At 41.7% G+C, this 13,847-nt stretch overlaps 1 protein-coding gene across 4 annotated transcripts; it reads left to right on the forward strand.

Moving 5' to 3' along the window:
• The first annotated feature begins 5,425 nt into the window (after positions 1-5,425).
• LOC110501692 (coiled-coil domain-containing protein 93) lies at positions 5,426-13,739 on the forward strand. Of its 4 annotated transcripts, none has more exons than XM_036959039.2 (23): positions 5,555-5,740; positions 5,917-6,030; positions 6,188-6,282; positions 6,376-6,487; positions 6,583-6,681; positions 6,826-6,882; positions 7,018-7,118; positions 7,313-7,330; positions 7,557-7,593; positions 7,852-7,953; positions 8,052-8,102; positions 8,291-8,377; positions 8,507-8,620; positions 8,751-8,887; positions 9,007-9,088; positions 10,689-10,763; positions 10,857-10,928; positions 11,078-11,186; positions 12,261-12,343; positions 12,450-12,487; positions 12,602-12,686; positions 12,841-12,954; positions 13,125-13,739. In XM_036959039.2, the coding sequence occupies exons 1-23, from the start codon at positions 5,618-5,620 to the stop codon at positions 13,179-13,181; spliced, it is 1,962 nt and encodes a 653-aa protein (XP_036814934.1). In that variant the 5' UTR covers positions 5,555-5,617; the 3' UTR covers positions 13,182-13,739. The 4 variants fall into 4 exon arrangements, with proteins under 4 accessions (XP_090072013.1, XP_036814935.1, XP_036814934.1 ...); XM_021579428.3 differs by having other exon boundaries at positions 5,566-5,740; positions 8,504-8,620; XM_090215887.1 differs by lacking the exon at positions 7,313-7,330 and having other exon boundaries at positions 5,426-5,740; positions 8,504-8,620.
• The last annotated feature ends 108 nt before the right edge of the window (positions 13,740-13,847 follow it).

The raw sequence follows: 13,847 nt of genomic DNA on the forward strand, positions 1-13,847 counted from the left end.
TTTTCTTATTAGTGTCCTTTAGTTGTGGTTTCTTTACAGCAATTTGACCATGAAGGCCTGATTCACGCAGTATCCTCTGAACAGTTGATGTTGAGATGTGTCTGTTACTTGAACTCTATGAAGCATTTATATTGGCTGCAATCTGAGGTGCAGTTAACTCTAATGAACTTATCCTCTGTAGTGGAGGAATCTCTGGGTTTTCCTTTCCAGTGGCGATCCTCATGAGAGCCAGTTTCATCATAGCGCTTGATGAAACTTTCAAAATTCTCAACATTTTCCAAATTGACTGACCTTCATGTCTTAAAGTAATGATGGACTGTCGTTTCTCTTTGCTTATTTGAGCTGTTCTTGCCATAATATGGACTTGGTCTTCTACCAAATAGGGCTATCTTCTGTATACTACTGATACCTTATCACAACACAACTGATTGGCTCCAACGCATTAAGAAGGAAAGAAATTCCACATATGAACTTTTAACAAGGCACGCCGGTTAATTGAAATGCATTCAAGGTGAATACCTCATGAAGCTGGTTGAGAGAATGCCAAGATTGTGCAAAGCTGTCATCAAGGCTACTTTGAAGAATCTCAAATGTAAAAACTTTTTTGGTGTTAAACAAATTTAGAAAATATAAAAAATAAAGAAAAACTCTGGAATGAGTAGGTGTGTCCGAACACAACAAAAGTTCCAACCACCATGTGGTGGAGTGCTGCATCAGTTGACCTAGCCTCCACAATCATCCGACCTCAACCCAATTGAGATGGTTTGGGATGAGTTGGACCGCAGAATGAAGGAAAAGCAGCCAACAAGTGCTCAGTATATGTGGGAACTTCTTCAAGACTGTTGAAAAAGCATTCCTCATGAAGCTGGTTGAGAGAATGCAAAGAGTGTGCAAAACTGTCATCAAGGCAAAGGATGGCTACCTTGAAGAATCTAAAATCTAAAATATATTTTGATTTGTTTAACACTTTTATGGTTACTACATGATTCCTATGTATTATTTAATAGTTTTGATGTCTTCACTATTATTCTACAACGTAGAAAATATTCAAAATAAAGAAAAATTAGGTGGGTTCAAACTTTTTACTGGTACTGTCATTCAATTTATATATCATAGCAGTGTTTATTAAATAATGTATTTAATATAGATCACATCTGACTTGTCATTAGGGACTATTTACATGGTTGGTCTATCCATTGCATAAAATCCATTGCATGAAATCCAGAGTTGTAGTATTAAACATAACAATAAATCATAATAAACTGAGTGAGCGTGGATGGTCTGTGAGACTTTGAGAAGGCATCAGGAGAGGTGTATAATCCTTTAAACCCCAGCATGAGCACTAGGCCATGAATACTGAATACCAAATTCAAGTGTAAATGTGAATGGGGATTAACTATGATCCACTCCACACTGTGACTGCGTCACCTTCATAGCATAAGCCTATTAGATCACATGCTGGAGCAAATCGAATGTGTTGAGTGAACAGTGATAAGAAACTTGAGAGGAGAAGTCGTGCAGCCATCGTGAATGAAAGATGACAGGGGAAAGAAGGGGATCATGTTACTGATTGAGTATGCTGTGAGGAGGAGGACTGTCATGCCCTGACCTTAGAGATCCTTATTATTCTGGGTAGGTCAGGGTGTGACTCGGTTGGAAAAGTCTATGTTTTCTATTTCTTTGTTTTTGGCCACGTGTGGTTCCCAATCAGAGGCAGCTGTCTATTGTTTTCTCTGATTGGGGATCATATATAAGTTGTCATTTTCCTTTTGGGTTTTGTGGGATCTTGTTTTCTGTTCAGTATCTGACCGCTTTCGTTTTTTTTTTGTCTTTGTTATTTTGTTTGGTGTCATCAATAAATATACAATGTACGCCTACCACGCTGCGCCTTGGTCTCCTTCTACAAACGAGAGCCGTTACAAGGACAGGGATATTTGTCTGCTATACTTTTGGGGGACACAACAGCCTTTTGACTTATTTGATTGACACAGAGATAGTTGAAAGGATATTACAATTTTTTTTCTCACATACAGTAGGAAAAGTTGTCACTAAACTACTGTCCAGCACACCAGTGTAAACACTTTCAACATCAACAGTATCTTTTTCCACTGGATGGCTAGGATGTAAAATCACATAGAGAAGAAGAGCACGTGGTTAATTCATTTAGAACTGTTATCATCTTGGGTGACTCTACAAGTCCCATCCACTTCAGCAGTACCAACAGTCCCCGGGGAGATGTCCTTAACCCTAATAATCAGAGTGATAGAGGGAGCCTGCTAGGTACAGGCAGGATGCAGAGGGGGTTTCAATTATTTGTCAACGGCTATTTGGAGGCCCCGTGATGCTGAGAGAAAATGGCTGGGGACCCAATTCATCATCCTGACTGGCTTAATGTTAAGGACATTTTCATTACCAGTCCTGTGTGTCCCAGTTAGACACAACCATGGTATAAATGTGACTGATGGGGAAGGTGCAGGGTGGGGTCGGCTGTCGCCTCTCTTTAAAGTCACCCCCTATTGGCCCGTTACAGATCTCAGCTCAGACATAATAGGCCCCCTGACCTTTCTGTTGTCTCTAATTAACCCCTAACCCCCTCCCCTCCCTGACTCGCCCACCAATCCCCAGGCAACAAAGTAAAATGGCTGAGTGTATGTGTTTCACTGGGGCTGCCTGACCAATAAATACATATAACATATTTTATACCGTTGCGTGTGGGGGACGATGGTGGTTGTCGTCAATCATTTGAAACATAATATTACTAAATATTATTGTTGTTGTCTAAATGCCATAGAGAATTGAGAATATTCTCAAACATAAACTACATTAATGAAACGCCTTATTTGAAATTCCACCTATGCACATCTGTGCCAAGAAAAGTCTGTGTTTTAGAAAACATGTTTGCATGTTCCAGCATGTCCTCAGGTCCCCAGGGCTCTCAGAGTGGATCAAGAATAACCCATAAGGGCTTGACATATTGTCTCTCTCTGTGCCTGACTGACATTCTGTGAGTCTCCATGAACATCTGTACTGTGTTGTGTTCAGAAGACAAGCCAGGAATGAATAGAGAAACATAAAGTACATTTACAGCAACAATGAAATACCAACCATCACATTTGTGGTATTGCCTAATGAACCAGAATAATAATGGAATGGGAAATTCTCCATAGTTGCATGATTAGACATTCTGTGAGGTGTGTAAGGAGCAAGGTATGCAGGCACACAGGGGCACACAGTGCTTTCTATCATTCTAAATACATGAGAAAGAAACACAGGATGGGAAAGAATATGTACTGAAACTTTAGAAACAGAGGGTAGTTATTTGTGGTTCCAAGTCTACTAATTCATCATTGTCGAGGAAAATTATTGCGACTCTAGGCAAAATGCTAATGTCATTTAGCTGGCAACACAGAAGCACCAACACCAGCATGTGTGTGGCATCTTGAATGATAATGACAAAGCATTCCGTATCCCTTGTGAGCAAGTCTGTGGAACGCTGATTACAGATTGGCCAGTGTGTCCTCACCCCTATGAGGACCAGGATTCTAATGCTAATCACTGTTGGCTCCCATTGAAATATAATGTTTTCCATGTAGCTATGAAGCACGGAAATAAAACGGAATGCACCAGTTACACTATTGTACAGAACTCTGTGTGTTTTGTCATTTTTATCCCTACTGCATTTTGTATCCCACTTGCTCACTGCCAATTTTAACCAATTGCACCATCTACTGGCCCCATAATAGAACTAGTCTGTTTTTGTGATGAACCAGTCACTGGTCAGACCTTTCAAGGTGAATGTATATGCTCAGATTCTAACAGGAGGAAAGGTAAGAGAATATATGAGGAGTGCTATATGATGATGTTTATTCACTCCTATAGTATATTTACCAGTCGTCATACAGGTATCATCAGTTCACTCTCAATTTGAAATGCCCTACATGGGATTCATCATCAATTACAAACTGTGAGACACTCCATAAATATCAGACAGCAGACACTTTATTTTCATTCAGGAGAAACATGTCGGAGCCGAGCCCAGTGATGCTCAGCCCAGTGATGCTCAGCTGCACATCTAATATAGGTTAATTGAAAGGAGGGAGATTCAGTGCATCTGTTCTCATTGGCTGGCTGTGTGCAGCTCCTCTGTAGCACAAACTGTCTGTATTAATCAGCAGCCATCTCTTAAACAGCGGCCATGGCTATCAGTGAGGTGAGTCCATTGCTATTCAGGACCGAACAGATGATAAATCATTTGTACATAATTAGTGCTCAGCAAGGTTACAACTGACACAGATTTTCATCTTAATTAGGTGGGAAATTTGTTCCATTAATTTAATTTGGTGCGCATGAGCGGGTTAGCGCCTAACTAAGTTCATCTTACACCTGTCAGTGTGGGCAAAAAGAGGGCCTTGGATGACGGGTAAACGAAGATTCTTCTTCTATCAACTGGCTTGTTTCATATGTATACTACCATTGTGAATGTCGTCTGTTTTCAGTAGTGTTTCACAGTAAGCCATAATATTCTAGTCGCTCTAAGAAAAACACGTAGCCTATTTTGCTTTCTGTTATAAGTAACTTGCAACATGGCTCCAACATATAAGAAAAACCTTTGGCCCAAAACCCTGTTTTGAGATGGCTGCAGTCCATACACCTCTTGTCAGGCCATGTACTGTTGTAAGCGTCTTCTGTTTGAGTGAGAGACACTGCCTGTAATGGTCTCAGCCGGGTGGGCATGGGTAGGTCCAAGGACTTGGTTTCTTTTCATTGTTGAGGAGGCAGGGGAGTAGAGTGTATGAAGCTGTAGTAATTACCTGACAGAAGCAGTTCAATACACAGAGAGAGAGAGAGAGAGAGAGAGAGAATGACTGATTTAGGAACTGTGGGTCTCTAATGGAATCCTCCACCTGGGCGCTTAACCTGACAACTGTTACCTGAACTGATGCATAGTCCATTATGGGATCCTACACTTTAATAGAGTGTCCATCATGTGAAATACAGAGATGTCGGGGGCCAAAGGACTCACACCTACTTGAAGTTGTAACCCGCTCTGTAATGGTGTTCTTTTCGACAATGCTGCAGTATTACTTACAAATATGATGAATATATTCTTTGTAACAAACATCATACTTGAGACAGAGGCAAATGGGAATTAAATGTGAGTGTTGTAGTGTTCTCTTTCTCTCTCACACACACACACACACACACACACACACACACACACACACACACACACACACACACACACACACACACACGCAGAGAAAGAGAGATTCATCTCATGTTGTATGATTTTGTTGTCTCCAAGAAGATTGACAACCCTGTTCAAGTGAAAGATACTGATGTTGAAAGGCTTCAGACCTAGAGCTTCATCTTGTGCACGAGAATACTTTTCCATTGAATGTTTAGTGGCATTAGCTCTCTCCACTGGACAAAAGTGGTATTGCAACTTTTAGAACAGTTGCATCGCTTCAAATGCACCATTCGTGTTACCTCAATACTCACTTTATCAACTCTCTCATCACTCTACTGTGGCCGTGGTACAGTCGATATTTAGCTGAGTTTACCCTACTTGCATTGAAATCGTAAACACAATTTCTTACGGAATGACCAAAGTCATATGCTTTCGTCATGTGACTACACACCACACCAGTCCAACATGGCGGCCACGTCTGTTTTCCAGAGAGTGAGGACAGGGTCGAAAATAGGAGCTCAATATGATCAAGAAGGAAATCTTATTCAGGTAACATAATTAAATGTTACGCTGTAGTCTTTCGTTTTTCCAAATATGGTGCGGTTTGTGCCTTTATAACAATACAACATTGCAAGGTTAACATGGCTGGGTTTGCCAGTTAGCTACGTTAGCTAGCTCACCGTTTGCTAAATACACCAACTGATGTTAGCAACTTTGGCTTGCAGGTTGAAACACGGGAGGACGAGGAGCAGAGTGTCAAGCTTGCAGAAATCCTGGAACTTCTGCTTGCTGCTGGATACTTTAGAGCCCGAATCAAAGGACTGGGACCTTTTGATAAGGTGAGTACTAACAACTTACGTAGGGGTGGCCAAGGCCAACCCTCCTCCTTGTTAGCTGCAGACTCCTGTCGATTCCCGGGAAATCATCTCCTTGCTACCCTGTAGATGACACATCCATATTTCTTCATCCACTTCCCTGAACCATATATTGTAATAGGTGGTTGGAGGGATGACATGGTGCATCACAACATGTAACTTCGACATTGACGTGGATCTACTGTTCCAGGAAAATTCAACTATTGGACAGAAAATGTAAGTAGTTCACAGCCAGCATTATTGTGTTTACTGTTAGTGATGTTGCTGGACCAGTGTAACTGATGTTACACCTTGTGTTTCTCATTGCAGAGCTCTCACAGAGAAAATAGTGTCTGTTCTGCCCAAAATGAAGTGCCCTCACCGCCTGGAGCCCCATCAGATCCAAGGGCTGGATTTCATCCATATATTTCCAGTGATACAGGTGTGCATTCCTAGACAATAGAGTTTTGTAGTAGAGTACTGCACTTAGTTTGTGATCTCATGTCTGATTCATTGCCTGTGTTGTATGTTCTTCAGTGGCTGGTGAAGAGAGCCATAGAGACGAGGGAGGAGATGGGAGACTATGTGAGGGCCTACTCTGTCTCTCAGTTCCAGAAGACCCACAGCTTTCCTGAGGTGAGCACTATTATTGTAGGGTGGCTCGATAGCAGGGCTATTAAACTCCAGTGCTACTCATAACATTTCTAAGTGCAACGTTCTGAACGTTTCGCTGAATGAACCCGTCTTATGCACCCTGTCTGTACTGGCCCTCCATCCTAGGATGAAGACTTCCTGCAGAGAAAGGAGAAGGCTGTGAAAGCAGTCCTAGATGTATCAGTGAGTGACTCGCTGACACGTAATTTCTGGGTCAAATTATCCCATGTCCCTTCACAATACAGGCCCCCCTTGTTATAGTATAAAAACATTAAAATCACATATACAGCATTTGTTTTTCTCCTATGGTTTTGACAGGAAGTGTATAAACCTCAGAGGAAGTACAAGAGACAGGTTGAAGCAGGAGAGCTGCTGGATGAAGAGTCCAGGGTTCACTCCACCTTGCTGGAGTATGGAAGGTAGGCTACCTCTCTGCCTCACTCTTTCTTTCTAGCTCTCTTTCTCCGTATTCAGTTCTTCATATCCAACTTTCTCCACAGTTCATGTCATTTTCACATTGATTATCAGAACCAATGTGATCTCATCCCATTTGATAATTGTGTTCCTTCCATTTTCCTATCCTTTTCCTGCTTATCATCCATCCTTGTATTAGAATGTCAGATTACCTTCTGTAAGTATGTAAATGGGTTCGTTCACTGCAGGGAGTGCTTTTCACATGACTGCTTGTTATGTGTGTTTGAATACAGAAGAGAGTACAAAACACTTAAAATAAGCATGTAGTCTGTGTGTGTGTGTGTGTGCGCGCATGCATGCATGCATGTGTTAATGTGTTCCTTATAATGTACCAGTATCTTAACAGTGATTTAATATGAGCACCTATTTCTCCTTGATTTTAGACGATATGGATTCAGCAAGCAGACAAAACAGGACAAGGTGAGCCTCATTGAAATCGCATCAAGTTGCAAAAATCTCTTTCATACCTGACATGTGAAGTTAATTGTAGAATTATATGAATTGAAAGCCTAACACTACAGCCTTCTACAGAAAGATACATACAGGGACAGTAGGTTGATCATTTCGTCCATTATTACAGGGATGGAGACTGGTGGATTATAGGTGTTCTGTCAACTGTAGCTGTAGTAGAAAGTGAAACCTTCATAATGAAAGATGGTTACCCCCTGTTCCTTACAGACAGAGGATCGGAAAGCCTCGTTGACCCCGGGCTCTCAGGCCACGCCTCAAGGGATGACAGAGGTGTCGCAGGAGGAGGAGGACCTGCAGGCAGCAGAGGAGGTGAGGTCACTTCCCACGTGTATTGCTCTAAACCCAACCATAGCCACATGATGAATGCATCTCTCTGTATGATGATGTCCTGTCATATTTCCTCTCAGATGCGCATCAAAACACTGATGACCAGCATGGCTGCCATGGCGACTGAGGAGGTAGGCACGACTTTAGTTCTTCTCTTTGCCTGCGCCTTTACTGTGTGGTTGATTTGTGTCAACCATTGCAACGCCAAGGGTTGTGGGTTAAATTCCCATTTAGGCCACCCATAATCACGCATGACTAAGTCTCTTTGGATAAAACGTCTGCTTTATGCCATGTATTATTGCATTGTGTTTGCCTGCAGGGGAGGCTAACAGCTAGCACCGTGGGCCAGATAGTTGGGCTACAGTCTGAGGAGATTAAACAGATAGCATCTGAGTACGCTGAGAAGGTAAACGACTCTCACATCAGGGCTCACTTAAATGGTTAACTGCAATCAACAGGTTTCTGTCATATTTTAAAGGATAAGTCAATGCCACATTGTGTAGTTAATTTGTTCCCACACACGCATTTCCAGCAGTCAGAGCTGTCTACAGAGGATCGTCCAGAGCGGTACGGGCCAGTCCAGCAACACCGAAGGATGGTAACCTCTCTAAACAAACAGATCCAACAGAAAACCAAGCAGTTGGAGGAGGTGAGGACTGGACTCTGAACTTTACTGTACTTTATTGTGAAATAGCCATTTATTTCTCTAATGGAAGGATACAATGCTCTTTATTTTAGTGACAGAAGTAAATAAAAGTATGTATTTTGTGTATTTTCAGCTACAAGCCAAGCGCTTGGAGGTAAAATCAGGGTGTGAGCAGGCTAAGAGCAAACTGATGGAGGCCACAGAGCAGACAGAGAGACTGGAGAAAGAGCTGAGTGCCCTGGAAGAGGCTGAGGGCCAGGCGGATACTGGGTGAGTACTGCACATGCAGACCAACCATAGGGCGTTCATTCAGCGGTTGTTAGTATAGAAAAACCCTGAAATGATAAATGTGCTTTGGACATTTCTCCTCCTCCCTGTGTGTACCACAGTCTGTTGGAGAAGCTGAGGGCTCTGGTAGGCATGAATGAGAACCTAAAGCACCAGGAGCAGGAATTCCGAACACACTGTAGAGTGAGTCTGCACACTTTCCCTAATACGTCATAATAGTCCATATGACTTGTTAGACATACTTCATAGATGGACAGTTGAAGTCGGAAGTTTACATACACTTAGGTTGGAGTCATTAAAACTAGTTTTTCCACCACTCCACAAATTTGTTAACAAACTATAATTTTGGCAAGTCTGTGCCTTTTTAAACAGCTTGGAAAATTCCAGAAAATGATGTCATGGCTTTAGAAGCTTCTGATAGGCTAATTGACATCATTTGAGTCAATTGGAGGTGTACCTGTGGATGTATTTCAAGGCCTACCTTTAAACTCAGTGCCTCTTTGCTTGATGTCATGGGGAAATCAAAAGAAATCAGCCAAGACTTCAGAAAACAAATTGTAGACCTCTGTTTCATCCTTGGGAGCAATTTCCAAACGCCTGAAGGTAAAACGTTCATCTGTACAAACAATAGTACTCAAGTATAAACAACATGGGACCACGCAGCCGTCATACCGCTCAGGAAGGAGACGCGGTCTGTCTCCTAGAGATGAACATACTTTGGTGCAAAAAGTGCAACTCAATCCCAGAACAACAGCAAAGGACCTTGTGAAGATGCTGGAGGAAACAGGTACAAAAGTATCTATATCCACAGTAAAACGAGTCCTATATTGACATAACCTGAAAGGCCGCTCAGCAAGGAAGAAACCACTGCTCCAAAACCGCCATAAAAAATCCAGACTACGGTTTGCAACGGCACATGAGGACAAAGATCTATTTTGTCCCCATCGTACAAAAATAGAACTGTTTGGCCATAATGGCCATCGTTATGTTTGGAGGAAAAAGGGGGAGGCTTGCAAGCCGAAGAACACCATCCCAACTGTGAAGCACAGGGGTGGCCGCATCATGTTGTGGGGGTGCTTTGCTGCAGGAGGGACTGGTGCACTTCACAAAATAGATGGCACCATGAGGAAGGAAAATTATGTGGATATATTGAAGCAACATCTCAAGACATCAGTCAGGAAGTTAAAGCTTGGTTGCAAATGGGTCTTCCAAATGGATAGCATTCTTCCAAAGTTGTGGCAAAATGGTTTAAGGAAACAAAGCCACGGTATTTGAGTGGCCATCACAAAGCCCTGACCTCAATCCCATAAAAAAATGAGTGGGCAAAACTGTAAAGACGTGTGTGAGCAAGGAGGCCTACAAACCTGACTCAGTTACACCAGCTCTGTCAGAAGGAATGGCCCAAAATTCACCCAACTTACTGTGGAAGGCTACCATAAACATTTGACCCAAGTTAAACAATTTAAAGGCAGTGCTACCAAATACCGAGTGTATGTAAACTTCTGACCCACTGGGAATGTGATGAAAGAAATCAAAGCTGAAGTAAATCATTCTGTCTACTATTATTCTGACATTTTAAATTCTTAAAATAAAGTGGTGATCCGAACTGACCTAAGACAGGGAATTTTACTAGGATTAAATGTCAGGAATTGTGAAAACTGAGTTTAAATGTATTTGGCTAAGGTGTATGTAAACTTCCGACATCAACTGTATTTGATATGTTTCACTAATTTCCTGGTAAGAGCACCACAACTAATATGGAGTGCTATTTATTTGATTCCAGGAGGAGATGGTTCGCCTGCAGCAGAACATTGAGAACCTGAAGATTGAGTCAGGAGATGATACGGAGGATGAGAAGGTAGCACACTGGCCCTGAGAGGAGCCCTCCCAAGACCAGCTAACTCTTCTTTGTCTTTGTGTAACTCTCTTTCTCTCTTTGTGTGTCTCTCAGGAGAGGAGTCAGCTAATAGAAAAGCAGTACAACACAGACAAAGAGAAGCTACAGAAAATCAGACTATTGATGGTAAAATCTCCAACACACACTGCTGGAGCAGGATTAATTCATGCTTATTCCGCTTGAATTGAGTTAGGAATTTTGTTTGGATCATGCAAATAGTGGTCCTCTTACCACTTCCATTATTTGCTCATGACCTGAGGTCTACTCTCTGATAGGCCCGTAGGAACCGTGAGATCGCCGTCCTGCAGAGGAAGATAGATGAGGTGCCGAGCAGGGCAGAACTGACCCAGTATCAGAAAAGGTTTATTGAGCTCTATGGCCAAGGTGGGTGTCTTAGTCTCATCCTCTGTTTTTGGCATATTGTTTAACAAATTCTTGCATCAAACGCAGTTATACACAGTGTACAAAACATTAGGAACACCTTCCTAGTATTGAGTTGCATCTCTTTTGCCCTCGAAACAGCTTAAATTCGCCAAGGCATGGACTTTAGACAAGGTGTCAAAACCGATCCACAGGGATGCTGGCCCATGTTGACTCTAATGCTTCCCCACAGTAGCTTCAAGTTGGCTGGATGTCTTTTGGGTATACACAGGAAACTGTTGAGCGTGAACCCAGCAGCGTTGCAGTTATTGACACACTCGAACCGGTGTGCCTGGCACCTACTACCATACCTTGCTCAAAGGCACTTACATATTTTGTCTTGCCCATTCATCCTCTCAATGGTACACATGCACAATCCATGTCTCAATTGTCTCAAGGCTTATAAAATAATTATTTAACCTGCCTCCTCCCCTTCATCTATAAGAGACCATAGCTTTCACCTGGATTCACCTGGTCAGTCTGTCATGCTTTATACACTGTGTATATTTTTTGTTTTCAAGTTTATTTGTCATATGGACAGGATACACATAGTATAGACGGTCCAACTAAATGCTTGCTTGCAGGTTCCCTCTCGTTAATGTGACGACAATGAGAAATAATAAAATATAAGAATATAACTTACTAAGTAAATGAGCTCAATAGAATATAATACATTTTTTGCATACGTATAAATATAGGAAGGCACTCAACAATTTACAGTACAATATTTATACGTATCGGGGAAGGGTGACTGGAGGGCAAGTGTTTAAATGGTGCAGTATTTAGCAATAATAAATAAGTCTAGTAGCAGCAGTCATGATGTGTATGTACCATAAATGTATATGTGTGGTTGCATGTGTGCTAAGGGGCAGAGAATCAGTGCAGGTGGTCAGTCCAGTTCAAGGGTTCAGCAGTCTGATGGCTTGTGGATAGAAACTGTCTCTGTGCCTGTTGGTTCGAGACCTGATTCCGTCTGCCTGGGGTGTGTGGGTTCCTGAATGATGCTGTGTTAATAATGTTTGCTTTTTCGTCCTTTAGTTTCAGCAACACATAAAGAGACCAAGCAGTTCTTCACCTTGTATAACACATTAGATGACAAGAAGGTTTACCTGGAGAAGGAGGTAAGAGAAGAGGGCAAACTGTCTCAATCAATTTCATTGAGCCATTGCAGTTGAAATCAGCGGTTTACTCATCATAGTCATCCTCTGTCTTGATCTGTTTCTTTAGGTGAACTTGCTGAATTCCATCCATGACAACTTCCAACAGTAAGTATTGTCACAATTAAACCTCTCTAAACCTATCCTGTATTTGGTATTATGGGTAATACCAATCCAGCAGATTTACTTCCTGTCCAAGCTGTGGTTTTCTGTCTTGCTCAGGGCAATGGCATCTTCGGGGGCCAAGGAACAGTTCTTGAGACAGATGGAGCAGATAGTCGAGGGAATCAAACAAAGCCGCATCAAGGTAACCATCTATTATTATCTTTACTGTCTACTGTGTAATAACAGCTTTCACTGAGCATGCCAGGTGCTCACCCCCGGCCCTAGTGACACATAAATTAGACAGCGATGTGGAAAAAAATTAGGCAGAGCATATTGGTAATGTGATGTGTGTACAGATGGAGAAGAAGAAGCAGGAGAACAAGATGAGGAGAGACCAGCTGAACGATGAGTACCTCGAGCTGCTGGATAAACAGAGGCTCTACTTCAAAACTGTCAAGGACTTCAAAGAGGTGAGGCCTGAGAGAAAAGTGTTCTGGGTCTGTACAGTAAAACATAGGAACTAGTTAACTGTTTTATGAATGTATTTTATTGTAGTCTCCCAGAGCTGAATATTGTTTTCTAAACTGTTAAAGAAGAGAATCACTGAGGTTGTTTACTGATCCAATACTCTTTCTTACAGGAGTGCCGGAAGAATGAAATGCTGCTATCCAAGCTGAGAACTAAGGGTGCTTCGTAACTCAAATAATCTCTTATTGTTTATAAAAACTCATCTCAAAACAAATCTCAAATCTCATCAGTCAATGACTTTGTCTTGCTGTCAGAATTATGTATTCTCTTATTGGAGGTCATCATTGTTTTGTCTTATTCTGCCTATTGTATTGTGCTTTGAGATTCCATGTTTATTTGCAGCATGTAGTTAGGGATGTCACTCGTGGCAGGGCAGAGGGATTCTTGAGAGAAGGACATTAACTGCCCTGTGCACTGTGACGTGAGGAATGTTCGCTCTACTTATGTGCAATTGGCTCTAACGTGCAGGGCTATCTGTACAGTTGTATTCATTAGCTTTCTCAGATGTTGATTAGAGTGTAACAGTGCAGAATGAGGCATGGTTGACACTGTTACTAAACTACAGCATTTCAAATTAATAAATGCTATGCAGAAATATGGTTCACGTTTATGCTGACAATTTTTTTCAATCAAAATCAAATGTTTTACCCGTGTCTTATTCTCTGTCTATCGTTTCCAACAGTTTACTATCAAGTTGGCACTTAATAAAATAAACTATGCACAGTCAGTAAGATTTCCTGCTGTTCAATTCCTGATCATTTCAGAAGCTACATTTAAAATGCCTTATGATCTTAATACAACGGGATGTAGCTTTAATCCAATCAAAATCCAGGAT

Source organism: Oncorhynchus mykiss, chromosome 22, assembly GCF_057628025.1.
Source record: "Oncorhynchus mykiss isolate SJ-2025 chromosome 22, ASM5762802v1, whole genome shotgun sequence".
NCBI classification, from domain to species: domain Eukaryota; kingdom Metazoa; phylum Chordata; class Actinopteri; order Salmoniformes; family Salmonidae; genus Oncorhynchus; species Oncorhynchus mykiss.

Bases quoted from the DNA above. Each gene is read 5' to 3' on its own strand.
- LOC110501692 (XM_021579428.3), top strand. From the start codon at position 5,618: ATGCTTTCGTCATGTGACTACACACCACACCAGTCCAACATGGCGGCC. The intron at 7,594-7,851 runs GTGAGCCTCATT...TGTTCCTTACAG, and splicing joins AGCAGACAAAACAGGACAAG to ACAGAGGATCGGAAAGCCTC. The intron at 8,888-9,006 runs GTGAGTACTGCA...TGTGTACCACAG, and splicing joins GAGGGCCAGGCGGATACTGG to TCTGTTGGAGAAGCTGAGGG.